General features: G+C 32.6%; 1 protein-coding gene across 1 annotated transcript in view; it reads left to right on the top strand.

Moving 5' to 3' along the window:
- Positions 1 to 18164, top strand: part of LOC129221514 (protein rogdi-like) — a 31624-nt gene that overhangs the window by 2916 nt on the left and 10544 nt on the right. Inside the window, exons 2-7 of the mRNA XM_054856009.1 lie at positions 1620 to 1691; positions 5480 to 5565; positions 6819 to 6894; positions 7209 to 7292; positions 13340 to 13450; positions 15970 to 16068. Coding sequence (XP_054711984.1) covers positions 1620 to 1691; positions 5480 to 5565; positions 6819 to 6894; positions 7209 to 7292; positions 13340 to 13450; positions 15970 to 16068 — 528 coding nt within the window. The remainder of the gene's footprint in view (positions 1 to 1619; positions 1692 to 5479; positions 5566 to 6818; positions 6895 to 7208; positions 7293 to 13339; positions 13451 to 15969; positions 16069 to 18164) is intronic.

The raw sequence follows: 18164 nt of genomic DNA on the forward strand, positions 1-18164 counted from the left end.
CCCTGTCCCCTTACTCTCTGCTTCGGTGGATTGCAAACTTGCACCCTCACCTCCTCAAGCAGCAAGGTTGCTGGTTTTCTCCTTCAAGCCAGCTTCCAACTCCATGAGAGCTGGGAACTGTGAGGTGGTAAACGGTCAACACCCGCTCAACCACCCTGTACGAGTTTAAGGCAAAGTGCAACAAGGTTTCGCCCGGTTCCTCTATGGGACCATTTAAGACATCATACAACCCAGATACCATCCATCCATTAGCCTCACACCTTAGATTAGGTGTCTATTTTAGTCGCCTCTTACGACACGCATGGACTACGTTGGGACTATTCTGCTCCCGGTCACCACACGGAGAAGCAACAGGTTAACCTAGTCTCACTACCAGTCACTAGCCAAAAGCCTCCTAAATAGAGTCTCCGGTTAGCTGTTCTTATATTAAAACATTTTAGGAATACCAACCACTGATGTCATCAACCAGCGTGAGATCAACTTCTGTTTTTACCTGACAACTGTGAAGTGAACCTTGAGATCCAAGCCAGTTTGTATGTGGAGAAGGGGGGGGGGATGGGCTACTATCACTCACTTCCAAAAATAAAGGGACCTTGTCTCCCCCCCCCCCTTCCATAGTAATTGTTCAACATATTTTACATTAAAAACATTAGATGATAATGGAAACCTTTCAACCAAAGCAAAAATAAAATCTTATATTTTCTAAACACTACAGCATATTTATAAATCTAAAAATGTATTGAATGTTTAGGGGAACTTATCCTAATTTTAAGAGCAAGCTGAATGGGTTCATTAGTTCAGATTGCATTGTTATCTAGGGTTTTTGCCTTCTTTTTTCCAATCAAATAATTGAATATATTTCAGAACTTTTGTTGACTCTTAGCTGATAAACATAGAAAACTGCCAATGATAATTCTAGGAAATAGGGGTATACCACTGTTTTCTAGAATTATATGGTTGAAGGATTGGTTATTGTAGATTTGAAAAAAAAAAAAAATCTGCTTTAAACCAAAGAAAGCTAATTTAAATTTTAAAAATCTGGCTTTTTTATTTATTAATCTTTTTAAATAAAAAAAATCACAAAACCTGGATTTGAGGTAATTTTTATGTTTAGAGTTAGAATAAAAGCAGTATATGTCTAAGAGGTACACAGTACTGTTAAAATAAATTCTTGTTACATGTGACTTTGTATGCTTTTATTGGAAATTTTTATTACAATGGAGCACAGGTTAAACTTATTTTTATGGACTGTTTTTTAAACAGGTATAATATTTAAGCCTTAAGTATAATATTTAAGTCATAAAATAAGTAAAAATCAAATGCAACAAAAACCGACTTAAACCGTCGCTTGTATCTCTCAGATATAAACAGCAGCTGTGCAAAATGCTATTGATACTAGAAAATTTCCAATGATGACTAAAAGTAGGTCTAAGGGAGGTTAAAGAATTATAAAACCAAATGTTAATAGAATTATATGACCTTAAGATAGAAAATAAAACTACTTCTTAGTGTATTTCTCAATTACTCACATCTGCTGCAAGATTAAAAGACTGAAATTTTGAAATTATGTATTGCATTTTGTAAAGAAATTTTATCACATTTGTTTTATATTCATACAGCATCAAGAATTTGATTGGCTTCTTCAGGAAGAAGTTACTGTAATTTTGGAGGAATTACAAGGCATTATAGTTGTAAGTTCATCATACATATGAGGCCCCTAGTTTCAAAACCAGATACTTGCAAAAAATTCGATTTTCTTTTTTTTTTTTTGTTAATCTTGAAGAGAATCATAAGGCCTATTTGCCTGCTCAATATTAGGTTCAAAAACTGCTTCTTTCCCCCTTGAAATGGGGCGGACTTTTACGTCTCCTGTAAAATTTGGTTTTCTACAAGTATCCGGTTTTGAAACTAGGGGCCTCATATAGAAAATTAAAAATGTGAGTTAGCTTATGTGTTCTTGTATGTATCAAATAGTGTTTCCCCCTGACCAAAAAAGGGGCTGGGTGCTTGCATCAGATAAAAGGTCACTTTAATAAATTTAAAAGGGCAGTTTTTGATTGATGTTTTATAGTAGAAAAGTTTTTTTATTTTATTTTTTTTTTCAATTTTGGTGTACTATATGCACATAAAATGCATGTATTCTTTATATATATATATATATATATATATATATATATATATATATATATATATATATATATATATATATATATATATATATATATATTTAATGAAAAGATTTTCAATGCTTGGTTTAAAAATTATGCCAAAAACATTCAGATTTGTATACGAGGTGTGGCTAGAAAAAAACCGAACTGATGCTATAAAAAAAATTTATTTTCCATTATTTACAATTTGATGTTATCTCCTTCAATGTACTCTCCTCCTCGGTCTATACACCGCTCCATACGAATTTTCCACTGTTCATAGCAATGCTGCAGATCATTTTCGGTAAGTCCATACATTACTTCCGTCGCTTTTTCTTTTACTGCTTCAACACTCTCAAATCTAGTTCCTTTCAAAGCTGATTTGACTTTAGGGAAAAGAAAATAATCACAGGGGCCAAATCAGGTGAGTAGGGTGGATAGTCTAAGATGGGAATGTTGTGATTGGCTAAAAACGTCTTCACTGACAACGCATTGTGAGCTGGGGCATTGTCTTGGTGCAGGATCCATGTCTTTTTTTTTCCACAAATCATTCCGTTTTCTCCGTACTCGCTCACGTAGGGTAGTCAGGACGCTAATGTAGTAATGCTGATTCACTGTTTGTCCCTCTGGTACCCAATCAATGTGTACAATCCCTTTGACATCAAAAAAAACAATCATCATTGCCTTGAATTTAGATTTTGACATTCGTGCTTTTTTTTGTCGTGGAGAATCAGGAGATTTCCAATGCATCGACTGGCGTTTGGTTTCAGGATCGTAGGTAAAAAACCACGATTCATCACAAGTAATAACATTTTGTAAAAAGGTGGGATTTCTTTCAATGTTTTCTAGGATGTCAGAACAAATCATTCTTCGGCGTTCCTTCTGTTCAATTGTGAGACACTTTGGAACCATTTTTGCACACACTTTGTTCATGTCGAAACTTTCATGAAGATTCTGCCTAACTCTTTCCTTGTCAATTCCTGTCAACTCAGACATTGCTCTGATTGTTAAACGGCGATCTTCTCGAACAAGTTTACCGATTTTTTCAATGTTTGCATCAGTTTTTGCTGACAATGGTCTGCCAGTGCGAGCGTCATCACTTGTGTCTTCGCGGCCATCTTTAAATCGTTTAAACCACTCAAACACTTGTGTTCGCGATAAACAATCATTGCCATAAACTTGTTGCAACATTACAAACGTTTCACTTGCTGATTTTCCAAGTTTGAAAAGAAATTTGATGTTAACACGCTGTTCTTTCTGTACACTCAACATTTTTCCGACACACAGACAAAACGTCAACTACTTAGAACAGACGCCACAGGCAGACTGAGTGCAGGAGGCAGATGAAACTCGAGCAGTAGGTGGAGCAAGAGTCACGTCACAGGCCAGGCGACTTTCAGCCTTATTGCATTCGTTTTATTGTTTCACCTGTGCTAGTTCGGTTTTTTTCTAGCCGCACCTTGTATTCTAACCAGATTCTACTGGATTATTGAAATGAGGGAGTTATGTTTCAACACCAGACTTGTGTGAATATTTAGCTTTTGAAAAAATAATTGCTCTTGTGATTAAGATTTATCATAATTTCTAAGGAGCAAGGAGGGCACATCAAACGTTAATTTAAAAGGGGCAGGGCGCAGTGCCCTCCTAAAAAGGTCTGGGGGAAACTAATCAAAGGAAGAGAAATAAGTAAATTCTTGTATTTTATTTAATTCTGAAAAGAATAGTTTTAAAATTTAAACTGTATACATACTCGCTAAAAAAGAAGTTATGTTGCTCACTATAGACCTGAAAATATCCACTATCCACTTGCTATGATTGAAAAAAAACGGCAACTTTTTTTCCTGCATTTTTTCTCTTTTATTACTTTCTTTTCACAATATGAGTTTTTTTTTTCACTCACATTTTTCAGTTTATGAAATGTATCAGAATTATTGCTAAGCAGAGCTTTTCAACCCATAATTCACTAGTAGTACATTTTGTCTTAATATGACACATCATACAACATGCTGCTATTGCAATTAAATAAGCACATAATGTACCAGACAGCCTGGTTATCACATCCATAGACTGCCATTTCATTCTTACCAGAACTCATCAGTCTGGAATGGTGAATAACCAAGCTGGAGGCAGATGTCATCTCATTCAAGCTGAGAGTTCCAACAATAGCTCATTATAAGAAGTATCCTTAACCAAAAAATTGCTGAAAAATTATGGAAAACTAATTTATATTGTTATCCATAATGGTTCTTTACATTGAAATATATCACAACTAAATTCCAAAGTTTAAAATTATGAAAATAAAGTGCAAATACAGGCATAAGAATTTCTAATTTGTACAAATGGATTGAGCAAAGTATGAAAGATAATTGAAGTAAGGTTTTCATACTGACTCAAAAATTTTCAAGTGTTATACCGTATTACCCTGCATTATCCGGCATGCCGCAAAATTCGGAGGTCACCAGATTTTCAATAACACTCTTCTGGTCCTTTCCGGCATGCAAGAAAAATCGAGGTGAGAGAAAAAAAAATAATATTATAAAAAAAAATATGTTCAGCTTAAAAATGAATGTAAGGTCTGTACATATAAGTATTAACAGTTTAATTTTGTAAAAATATTAACAAACATTTTCATTTGTTATTTTAACAAGAAAAATATTGTTTAATAACAAATAATTTATAAAAATTAAATAAACATATACCATGTCTATTCAATAAATAAAAATTAAACTTGCTCTCTAAAAAAAAAACCTAAAATAATTTATTTAAAAAAATCATGAACAAATTGCTGTATCGATGATTGCTTCTTGATTGATTACTTTATTGGCATAAATAACAAGCAGATATTATATGCAACACATATTTTTTTTTTGAAAGAAGGTTACTTTTGAAATCTAATTTTTTTTCTTACAGTAGTTTGCTTTCTGATTTACTTTTGTTTTGTTGCAAAATAAACCTTGAATTATCCAGCATGCTGCAAAATTCAAATTTTCCGGCATGCTGGTCAACCTCGCTTTTTTCTGGCATGCCCGATAATACGGGGTAATACAACATTCAGTTTACTCACTGTTGTGATTTTACAAATATTTAATCAGTGCTGTGCTGCTTTTATGTTCTATGTTATGGACTCTCATTGTAAAATATGCTTCAAATGACCTCACCCTCTTCTCTCTTTTTTTTTTCTTTGATGATTCTATTTTTAAAATTTGATTTATAGCTTCATAGACTCCTCTCAAAATTCTGATTGATTTAATTTAAAGTCCATTATAATTCATGGTTTTCTCATTCATGTATAAAAAGATGTATAAATATCTCATAAATTGATACTTTTCTAGGAATGTGCAAGGAGATTTTCCACTCCAGTTTCACATGATCCTGAATCTCTTGTCAAAAATGAAAAATTTCTCCTTACTAATACAAGGTTAGCAGTTATATTATGTATGTTCGCAATAGTTTTACATTTAATATGTGAGAGTAAAATATTATACTTTTACTCAAAGAAACATAAGTGACTTTTTCGTATCTATCCAGGAAGTCCTTATTTTTTAGTTGAGAGATCCTAGATTTTCTAGTCAATCCAATTGGTGTGTCCCAAATTTTCAGTTATAAAACGAATTTTTATAATTTGTTACAACTTGTTCACAGACATCCAAAGCGGCCAGTTTGAAAATTCTTTCAAAACCTACTGTAAAAGGTCAGACAAGGAATTGGAAGAAAAAAAGAAGCAAATTAAAGATAAGAAGCTTTCTCTTAACATCTCAGTTTCACCTTGAGTAATTATTTCATTATTCATCACCAATTTTAGGAAGTTTCAAATTTTCAGTTTTTTAAAAACTTTTAAGTATTGGTGACTTTAATACTCCAAGACTCCAACTTAAAAAAAGAGTTTATAAAAATTTACTTATGTTTTTGAAAAGTATGTCATTGATCTTGGTCAAGTAGTATTTTCCTTCAAATACCAGTCAATTCATTTTGGGAAAAAAAGGTACTTCTGTTTATTTATTTATTTTTTAGTTTACAAGTGATTGGATAAAATTGTTTTATTATATACAGTTTAATTCAAATTAAAATTAGACATTTATATGTTCAATAATATTGATGTTCAATAGTACCAACTTATGAATTTTTCAAGAAATAGGGGGGAGGGTGATACGTGGCAGTTAACCTCGAGAGGTGGTCGACAAACCCATAAAGATTGGGAATCATTATTCTGTATCAAATTAAATGCAGTGGCTCTTCGTCAGGTAGCAAAGATTAGGGATGGGTTAAGGGGAACTAGGATAAATAAAGAATTTCTCTCTTTTTTTTTAATTGTAAAATACCTTTGAGACTATCTTGACCACTACAGTATTTTTAGGTCTGAGGTTCAATAGTTATGCTGCATTGAGAATAATTCATGAATTAGCACTGAAAGAGCTTCATATTATGAAAAGTCAGAAAACTTCATTTGGTCAATTTCATTATTATGCAAATTGCTGAACAATAAACGAGAAAGGCCACACAAGCATTTTCTATTGTTAACTAAAGTGAATTTCGTTATTTTTTTTAATTAAATTTTTTAAGCCCTTTTTATCAAGTATTTATTGTTTTTTCTTAGCTCATATTGCAACTGTTCTGTTGTTTAAAGCTTTGTTGATAAGAAATACTTATTTGTTTCTATGCTTAATATTGCAGCTCTACACCCAGTGGACCTGCTTCTGATCAGATTCAAGCTGTAGTGACCCTTGTTGGTGATAATATTAGTCATGCCGTAAGAGATTTTTGTATAATCTTTTTTTTTATTTTTATGTGTACAGCAAGTTTAGAAGTACTGCATTTTGTAAAAATTAAAATTTTCTTATATTTCATTCCTTAGAAACACATTATATTCCAAAATTCAGCAAATGTTTCCTGCATATTTTCAGAATATTTCGGTACCTATTCCAAATAAACATTTGATCATAATTAATGTGTGATTTTTTTTAATATCTGTACAGTGTATGTTACTGTTTTGTGTGTAGTTACCTAACAAAATTTTTTTTTATGTATTGTGCATTGATACATAAATTTATTCATCTTTTTCAGGACATACACTTAAAATTACATAAACATGCAATACCATCTCATCGAACTTTAGTACAAAATGATTGTCAATGGAAACTTCAGCAGGTATTTGTTTTGATTTTTCTGATTCTTATGCATAAAATATTATGCAGTTTTATCAATTCTAAATTTCAACTGTGCAATTGAGGCAATGAGACGCAAAGGAATGCTAGTGGACTATTTTAAGTTTCGAGTAAAACATGTTCATAAATCAGATCCTATGTAGGCTTTCATTGAAATTTTTTTCTAAATCATGCTATACGGCAGCACCTACCAGGGCTACTAGTACAATCTCTTGCCCCAAGACAGAGGAGGGATTCACCTACCATTTGTACTGGTTATCTACAAATTTTTAATTTTGCCACATTAGTCTCATTTTTAGCCTACTTTCCCAGTAAAAGTCAGAGAAAGAAGAAAAAAGTATGAAAGAAGGCTTAATGCATCTTAAAAATATCCCGAAAAAAACAAAAAAAAAGTCAAAAATAAATAAAATAGTTAGATAAATATTGAAAAATTAAAAATTGGAAAGTAGGGTATTGAGATGGGGGAAAATGTCTGTCGGTCTGTGTCCCCCTAATAACTTTTGAATGAATAGTCCAATTCGAACAAACTTTTTCTTGTTCGAAAGATCTCGGCGAGGATACCTCATTCCCATATTTCACTTTTTGATTTGAACTATTTTTTGTTCAATTTTGAACAGTTAAAAAAAACTTAACATTAGCGCTTACGGGGAAATTCAAGGCAATTCCGAACTGTGAAGCGAATTTGCTTCAAACAAACTTTGTAGAAAAAAACTTTTGATGAAAAACTTGTATATAAAATATCTTTTTGATTTGAACAATTTTCCGTTCAATTTTGAACAGTTCAAACTCCTTAACATTAGCGCCTAGGGGGAAACTGAAAGTCAATTTAGATTCTGTGTTTGAAGGCGGATTTACTTCAAAACAATTTTGTTGGAAAAAGCTCTTGACGCCAAACTCCAGACTCTGATTCCGAGAATTTAGGGGCACCTGACTCCGACTTCGTTCTTATGCCCGATAATTAATCGGGCTCCGACTCCCCGACTTTGACTCTGATTTCTTAGCTTTGGCAAACATTTATACACGGAGGACAGATGACTGAGACTGACTCCGATTCTTGGCTATTTGACTCCGACTACTTTATCCCAAAATGAGATTGACTCCAACTCCACAGCTATGGTTTTAACTATGAAATAATTATTGTTGATATGACTTGTTTTTATTTTCACGCTAAAGTTTTAATTTAGGTATTCAGTTTTTGGCGAATAAACTCGAAGTCATTCATGTTTCTACATAAAGGTATGCACAGATGTTTTTTTTTTTTGACAATGAAAATTATTTCTTTAAGTTGACCAGGGTTCGTACGCTCCTTCAAAACTCCTTCATTTGGGATTTTTTTTTGAAGGGCCCTTCAAACTCCTTCATTTTCGTTTGAACTCCTTCAAAACTCCTTTTTTAGTTCAAGACCATATAATCTCCCTCTATGACAGTAACTTATAACACTTTGACCAACAATTAACTTTGTCACAAGGGCGATTTTAATGTAGTAATTTCGTACATTTATTTTTTTCATAAAGATGTGATTTACAAATTGATCAGTTTTAAGTCGTAAAAGTTGAAGGCGAAAATTTTTTTAGAGGACTAAAACATTTCATAAGTGAAGTAAAACATGCTTAAATGGTGCTTTTCTAATTTTTCAAGTTTTATGATTATTGTTTTTTCCTCCACCACATTCTCAGCAGCAAAAGTCAGGTTGTCTAATTATTATTTAAATATTCAAAACTACATAGTTAGATGTCCTACATTAACTGATTGTGTTAAAAAACAAATTGTTTAGTAAATTGCAGTTATGATATAATAAAAAGGGTCATCCACAAGTGATGTCATGCCTAGAGGATGAGACGGGCTCCTGAAATTCAGACGTGACAAAAAGTGACATCACATCATGGGCGGATTTATGAAGGGTCAGAGGGGGGGCAATGCCCCCCCAGTTTTGGAAGGACTTTATGTAGTAACAACACATCTTCCAAAAATTAAAAAAAAAATCATTATTTTTTCGTTTTTGAATAGTTTAGAAGAGCATGGGTGAATTTATAGGGGGGAGGGGACAATGCCTCCCTCCCCAATTTTGGGAGGGGTTTATATAGTAACAACTTATCTTCCAAAATCTTATAACAAAAAAAAAAAATCATGATTTTTTTCTTTTTTGAATTGGAAATTAAAGTTTATTTTTTCTTTTAAACTTAAAATAGCCGTTTCTTACAAAGTTTGAACAATACTGCACAAGTGTATAATCTACTACTCAATTTCAGAGACTGGAAAGTGCAAATTATTGATAGGTTCTAAAATCCCTGAAAAGAATTGGCGTAGTATATCCTACAAGGGCTCTTGAACCAAAAACCCAATCTAACCAACCAAACCTTGAAAATAATTAGACAAGTCTTTGAAACTCCTAAGCAAAGTGTGCTTCAATTTCATTTCTTATCAAGTGTATATAAATTAAGAATTGTTCAAATGGGTAGTATGTTACTCTCTTGATACCTATTCTCTAAATCTGTGCACCATTTCTTTTAAAGTATTAACTTTTATCACAAAGCACTTTTAAAGCGTAAAACTTAAAAAAAAATATTTGCCTATTATTACCAATTAACCCTTATAAGACTTAAAAATGCAGAATTTTATATCCATTTTAGATCATTTCCTCCGGGGGGGAGTAACCCCCAGGACCCCTAAAACTGGAGATATTCTATATCCCACTTAAAAGGGAGCACTGCATTACTTTATTAATACCAGCCCCCTCTCTTTTAAGGTCAATTTAAAAAGGACAGCATGATTACACACAGTAATGAAAACGACACATAAAAAAGAAAAGAATGGCCTTACGCATCACAGAAAACAGACAAAAACATGGGGGGGGGGGGGGGGGCAATTAAAAATGTTGCTCTAAAAAAAAATCCTACCACCCCAGGAACTCAGTCCTAAATCCGCCTATGCATCACATAGTTATTGTAACAATATGTTTATAATAAATACGACATGTGTCAAGAGGAGGAGTTAGCTGAAGTGTGACACTTTGTGATAATGGGGAAGGGGGTCAAATATGTTGAAAAAAAGTGCGACATCATTTAATGACAGCCCATTAGTACTCCTTCAAAACCTCATATCACTCCTTCAAAACTCCTCCAAAACTCCTTCATTTTATTTCTGAAATTGAGTACGAACCCTGGTTGACATTTTATTGTTTTTGTTTATTTTGGTAATTGCATTAATTCATTTAAAAAATTATTTTTGGCAACAGGGAAAAAGAAACGATTTTTTTTGATATGATGTATTTATTTTAATAAACTTATTAATTTTAATTATTATTTTTCCGTTTTGAAAGCTGTTAAAGAATTTTTTTAATGGAAAAAAGTGTATAAGCTGCTTTGTTTAAAAAATGCTGCTTTTTTTTTTTTTTTAAAGATGAGTGAGGAATATTTTATTTCTAGAAATCAGCTTAAAATATTAAAAAAATATTTTTGAAACAATTTGCAATTTTAGCTATTTTTGAGAATATTGATCAGGTACTAGAAAGTAGTATGGGTATAAGGGAAAGTAGGCTCGTTTAATTCTAGACAGAACTTCTTGTAAAGTTTACATTAGTAGATATATTTTACAGTAAATAAAATGTGGGGTCAATCAAATTTTTTGAAGGAAAAAAAAGTAAGGCTGTCTACCTGTAGATGTACACTGCCCTGCTAACCACAAAAGTCATATCTACACTTTTTGTCAAAATTGAGTTATGGTCACCATGTGGTTTTTTGTCACATACATCACCTAACTACAATGTTTTATGGTCATTTGAAGCAGTGAGAAGCAAAGGGATGTAAGTGGCAAAATTACAAAATTGGAGATAACTAGTACAAATAGTAGGGGAACATTTTCTCTGTCTTTGGGCAAGAGATGGTATTAGTAGCCCTGGTAGGTGCTGCTGTACAACATGATTTAGAAAAAAAAAATCTAGGAAAGCCTACCTAGGACATTATCTTTTTATGCATTTTACTCAAAACTTGAAAATGTCCACTTACATCCCTTTGCTTCTCACTGTCTCATTTGTGAATGGTAAATATTTTTAAAAAATTCAGAAACAGTTGCATAAAACTTTAAACGGCAATTACTAATTTTGAACTCAGCTGCAGATACGACTTTTGTGCTTAGCATGGCAGTATACTCAAACCTGTAATTTGATGAATTGAGAGTTAAATAAACTGGGAAACAAATGGAACAATAGCTTTAGTTAACCTAATCAAGTCAATTCGCAACGTTAAGGTCGAAGTGTTTATAGCACTATTGTAATGCACTTGACACAGAACTAGAAGGTTTAGACTTCTAATAGTAGCTTTTAATCCTTATTTTGAAAATATTTTAATTCCCAATAATTAATTCCAAATGAAGCCACTGCGAAGCGTCATAGGCTTTAGCTTGTATGTGTACTTATGTGCATTTTCCCTGTGCTATATATCTCTCATTGTTTTTTGCTTTTTTTTTAAATGTGTCTTAGAAAGTCTTTCAGAATATTTTATGAAGTTCCGAAAACTTTGTTTGTCACTGAATTACCCCTTGTGACATGTTGCCTAAAATCAATTACATTATTTCAAAGTAAGCTCTCAATTTTTATGTGGATAATATCCGAGTAAAATCACATCCAATGAATGCTCCTTGCCAGAATATTCACATCTGAGTGTTTAGTGTTATTTCAGACAATATTGAAGAAGCCATGAGCAAAACTAATCTCTATTCGCCTATTAGAGTACTGTAGAAGCGGGTGACTATGGTACAATTTTATTACATTTTTAACCATAATTACTCAATAATTTTTCGAAAAAAAAAATGAAAGTGCATTATTATTATAGTTTAGGACATTGGATTTCGATTCAGATCCTAAAATAATTTTGAAACTTTACCCACACCCCCTCCAGAGCAATTTTTTCTTTGTACTTTTCTCACCCTCTCATTGCGGGTGAGAATGGTACAGCACATGTTTCAACGTTTTCATATAGGTTTTGGTGGTTTGTACCACCCTCTACCTCTCTTATATTTTGACGGGAGAGTTGTAGATGTAAGTTATGCTGAAAATTGAACTTTGAAGAGTCAGGTACATCATAAAATCGAGATAAAACAAAGGCTTTATTTTCTTCATAATTTTTGAAGATAGATGCCAAATCATATCATCTTTTTCTGGCCACTGGCAAAATTTACCTCGTTTTTACATTGTTGAAACTTCCAACTCACTTTCATCTACCCCCGAGATTTTTCCTGGGTAATTTTTCCCCTGATAACCCAACGCACCCTCCAAAATTTCGACTAATTACTGTACCACACTCACTCTCCAAATTGTAAACTTTACACATTTGTAACTGTAGCAACATCAAAATGTTTTAGTTTTGAATGAAAATTGTAGATAACTTTCTTTATGTAATATGAAAGCGAAAGGTACTTACAAAAGTGCGATTCCTCCTGCACTAAAAGTCCACCAACATGAATTTCCGGGCTACCTACAAGCGCGTAGCACCAGTTGCTCACAATAAATAAATTCACAATCACTCGGTTATTCATCTAGCGGGCCGTTTTGACAGTTATAACAGCTCTCTCATGACCAGAGACGGTTGCACAATAGTTCCTATTGAAACTGAGCTAGGACAGAATGCACTACAAGCGCTTATTACCTCAAAACTGAGGTTTGTATCATTCTCACCCTCTAAACCATTCTCACCGGCTTTTATGGTAAGTAATTTTAAAACGAATCAATCCTGTGAATCCTTATTATGTCATAAAAAGTTTATAATAAAAAAATTTAATTATTCTTTTATTTATTTATTTATTTATTTTTTGGCTGAAATCAATACGCTTGACCAGGATATTGATGTATTTTCTGGTACCACATCATTTCTAAACAAATGTATATTACTGTTTACCTAATTTCATGCTTATAGTATTTGGTTCTCTTTAGATTTATAACAAGAGTTTCCTTCATGTGTTTGTCCAGTTAATTTAAACTTAAAACTTATTGGTTACTGCATTATGAAACAAATCATGTGATCATTTTCTATTTAGATTCAAGATGCTGGAAACCACCTGTCTCAAGCTTTGCAAATATTTTCTTCACTGCCAGAGATAACTGCAAGTGGTAAACTAGATTTTCATTCTGCAGATGAAGTAGTTCATGTAAGAAATCTCAAACCTTTCATTTTGTATTTCTGATGATAGTTCTTAATAAATTTCAGACATTTTAATATGTTAGCAATTGTCCTTTAATTATGAATAAATTATATTGCATTATAATTTCATTATTAATTCCTTTTTTAGGGGGGGAATTACAGATAACCAGAACATAAATATACAGTGATTTTTTTTAAAATTTATTTTAAAGTCCTGTATATTACTCAGTTCATTTTGATATGGAAAAAAGAAATCCTGCTTCATTTATTTATGAAGTACATTCCGATTTTGGCAGGACAGTCCTGCTGACCAAATGTCCTGCCAAAATGTTTTGTTTTTCCTTTAAAGTACCGCTCAAGTCCTGATTTTGTGTTAAAGTACCACAAAAAATGTAAATAAATTAAATCATTCAATACTTTTAGAAAGTATTCATCATTTTAATGAAGTTTAGTTTTTTAAGTGAAATTACGGCTATAGCATAATTTTTCTTTTATTTTTATTTTGTCCCTTTGACTTCACTGTAAACAAGAGCAACTGTGTGTGTATGTTACATGCACATTTGAAGTAAATTGAAGGGCTGTTAGACTCTGTCCCCCTTTCAGTTTTCGACCTTGCACCGGCCCTAAAGAGAAGCAGATATCTTAAGAACAACATCATTTGATATAATATGGCATAAAATAAATTCGGTGCTTTCATCTAATTTCTACCTGACCATTCACAAAAAATATGCCTGTATACAGTCAATTATTATATTTTAAATAACTACATAAGATATTTTTAATTATTATTAAAAAATGCACATGCTAGTGTACCCCATCATTTCTAATGCCTATGGGCCTATTAATATTTACTCCGATCCTGTATAAATATTTTGAGCTTACAAATAACTGAATCACTGCAAAATGCAATAGGTGTTTTACCAAATGTGAATCTTGCCACTGGAGTTAGAATCTTGTGATACAATTCAACCATAGGCATTAGAGATTTGACGCCATGGAAACAGAGGCACAGAGGTGAGAGGTTCCTTTCATACAGTAAATCTGTATCTTAAAACCAGATCAACGCAAATCACATTATCACTACTTTGCAGGAGAGCTTAAAAATGTTTGTTTGGTGCATGCGTACAAAGGTTTGGACTAGTGCTGTTGTAACACTAGTAAATAATGTCAAAGGATTTTTTTTTAGCAGAATTATGTTATTATAACTCAATGCAGAAAATTTTCGACATATTATGCAGTAATAACCTGAAAATCACTATTTTCGGACTTACATTAGTCTGGCCTTAGGGTATAGAAATATGAATTGATGCTTCCAATCTGATGGAGATTTTTCTTATGAGCAGTCTCATTGGAATGGTGAGCTCCTTGCAGGGCTGGCAAGTTTCTGCCAGGGCGGTTAAAACCACTGGTAGAAACCGGTTAAAACCGGCATGGCAAAAACCACTTTCTGCCACATTTTCGACCAAAACTGGCAAAAACTCTCAAAATGACAAAAAAAAAAAAAAACTATTGACAGACAGTAGAAAATGCATGGAAAAAATAATTAATTGTTAACCAAAGCACAGTTTAATTCACAATATTATCACAATTCAGAATCAAATGGTACATTGTTTGGACCCTTCAGTTGCTTCATGGAAAAGGTGGTTCCAAAAATCTAAATAGTTTCTCAATTTAATATGCACGAATGAGAAACTTTAGAATATTCTTGCAACAAAAGAGCTAGCAGGCTCTTTTGTTGCAAGAATAGTCTAAACTATCAAGTATCTATTGTATCAAGGAACAAGCAATATTCATAAAACATTCAAATTGTATTTATATTTTTTAAACTGGTCCATCATGTAGTAACTAGGGTAGTGGTAAAAATTCGACTGGAAAAATGAGTTTCGAGAAGTGGGGCCAATTTGTTTTGCAAAGCTGTGACATTAAGTAGAAAATCTAGATTAATATTGGCAAGTAAAATTTGACACTTTCTTCTGGAAGCACATGATAATTTCAATCCCAAGCAATTTAGATGAAGCTTATTTGTGAGCAAATTACAAACAGTAATGCCAGTTTAATTTTTTATGTCACTCCTCTATCCTAAGAACCCTAGGATTTTCGTCCTTTGTTAGATTAATCCAAATAATACGAACATCAGCAATTGAAAAGTTCCCTTTCTGAACTAAATCAAGGGCACTAGCATAACATTTTATTTTTTATTTTTTAAATGAAGTTAAATTTTTTTGTTTATCTAAACAAATATCATTTAGTAATTACTTTAGTTTTTTAAGAAGATTTTAAGTTTTTGCCAGTTTCTGCTGGTTTTAACCGGTTATAACCAGTTTCTGCCACTGGCACGGCAAAAACTAGTTTCTGCCGGCAGAAAGCCAACCCTGGCTCCTTGTGGAGAATAAGACAGTGACTGCTTTGGAATCAAACTGTGAATTCTTCTGAATTTAATTGTTTTTTTCTTTTTATTTAATAATTATCTGCTTTTGTAGACTCAATCTTTTGATGGACTTAACTCAGTAACATTTTCTTCCATAGGTCATGAATAACCTTATGGGGTGCTTGCAAAGAGGAAGAGCTTGTCTATTGATTCCAAAGAAGCGCACCATTAATGAGCTTCAGCATAGTCGCAACATGGTTAGTAACTGTCCCTTTTAAAAATTCTTAACCCAATATCCCCCCCCACCCCTTTTTTTTGTAAGGAGTATTTTTACAAAATTTTTATTAGTAGAAATTTTGAAAGAAAGTTTAAAGAATGTTGTCTGAGATAAATGAACATTTTGATCAAGTCTTTTGATGTTTGGTTGAAATGTTTCACAAAATCTATGCTCTGTTTGAACTTATTTTCCCCCTAATGAATTTTTTTAAATTAAAACATTTTGATTCTTCCATTTTGATCTCTGAACCACCTTATAATCATTAATATAACTGTCATGTAATCTAATGTTCATGATGTTTTTAATTAAATATTGCAAATTGCTTTTTGAAGAAAGTTTTTACATCTATGAGCCATTACAGGTGTCGAATTGAAGTTGATTTTAATATTTATTTTAAAAAGACTTTTAAGGTTTGATGCATTGAAAAGAGATAAAATGGAGGGAGTGAAGACTTTCATTCTAGAAGGAAAGACCTCAAGTTACGTGATAATTTTAAAGCAAAGCATTGGAAGAAATCAGGTTTCCTTCGCTAGTTTCATGCAAAACATGTCAACCATTCATCGTTTATTGAGTCACGTGACTTGAGCTCTTTGCCCAATCTTTTGCTTAGCCAATGATTGGACTAGCTCCCTCCATTTACAATTCCTGCTCTTCGATTTGAAGGCAACCAAATTTTGAATTTTAGAAAAGGAAAAAAAAGTTTTTGATGGTGAACTCACTTAACCGTTTACCCGCCAATGTTCCAAAAATGGAACATCATATTTAAGTGAAAATTTTCCCAAGAAATAACGTTAAAATAAACAAGTTTTTTTTAACACAGTTTAGTCTTATTTCAAAGTATTTTTTGATTTCCTGCTTGATTGTTTATATGTTTTCAATTATTTATTGCGATTTTTCAAAGATGAGTGTTTTTTTAGCTTTTTGCAACTTTTTCTTATAAAATTTACCAAAAATTGACTTTTTCAGAAAATGTGATGATCATTATTATAGTTGAGAAAAATACTTCAATGTACGATTTTAAAATGCTTGTCGAAATGTACATTGATATTTCCGAAAAGTGTGCCCCTTCAAAATAGCATGTTCCAATTTTGGAACATTGGCGCTTTTAGGGAGTCAAATTTCCAAGAAGTAAATCGTTCGACTTCCAAGGGGAAATTTCATTTTTCGTAATATATGTTTCTTTTTTTTTCTCATTTTGAATGTACTCTGATGTAGATGTTGGCAAAACCAAGTTTATATTTTGAAAGGATATGACGTTTCGTTAGCAAAGAAAATAATAACAGTCTTCTGTTTGACGGACTATATGGCTCCGAATCCACACCTGCTCGGACAGCTGCATTGTCACGTGATAATAAAAAATAATATAAGTGAGCGTTTTATTCTTCATATTTTAAATGCAGTTCAATAATTCGCTAGCTTTGCTTTCGAGCGAAACGAAATTCTGTTTGACGTATACCAACTGTTCATAAATTGATTCGGCGATATTCTAAGTGGACTGTAAGTTTTGTTTTCAGTGATGACTAATTGCTTTAAGAACATGATTCCAGTAATCATTTCCAGCTAACCAATATAGCTGTTCAAAATTTAGGGACGAATACCCTGTTGCAAAAGAAAGCTATGCTCCGTAGCAGGAGCTCTACAAAAACACAACCATATTCGAGCAAGTCGGCGAACAAGCTGAAACCAAAAACAGAGCTAGGCGCGCAGGCTGCGTTGAATTGTTCTTCGGAGGCTCGCAGACGATTTCTAGAGTCCGTTAAACAATCAAGGCTTGTCTGTAGCGTAATGACGCAACATACCGGCCCCCGTTGAGATGTCTCAACATGCAATGAGATTACAATCTGGACTAAATATATAAACTAAGATAAATTCAAGTATGCAAAATAATATAAGACAAAAATACAAAATAATAAGAAAATTTGAAATTTCCATGAATACTAATTATTCGTTCCCTTCTAGGGGAAGAGGGCAAATTTTCGATATTGCTCTTTTTACTACACCTGATAGTGTTTTAATTTCTAGCACTCTAACCTTTCCATCAGAACCAGCAATGATCTTAAGGATTCGACCTAGAGA

Source organism: Uloborus diversus, chromosome 1, assembly GCF_026930045.1.
Source record: "Uloborus diversus isolate 005 chromosome 1, Udiv.v.3.1, whole genome shotgun sequence".
NCBI classification, from domain to species: Eukaryota; Metazoa; Arthropoda; class Arachnida; order Araneae; family Uloboridae; genus Uloborus; species Uloborus diversus.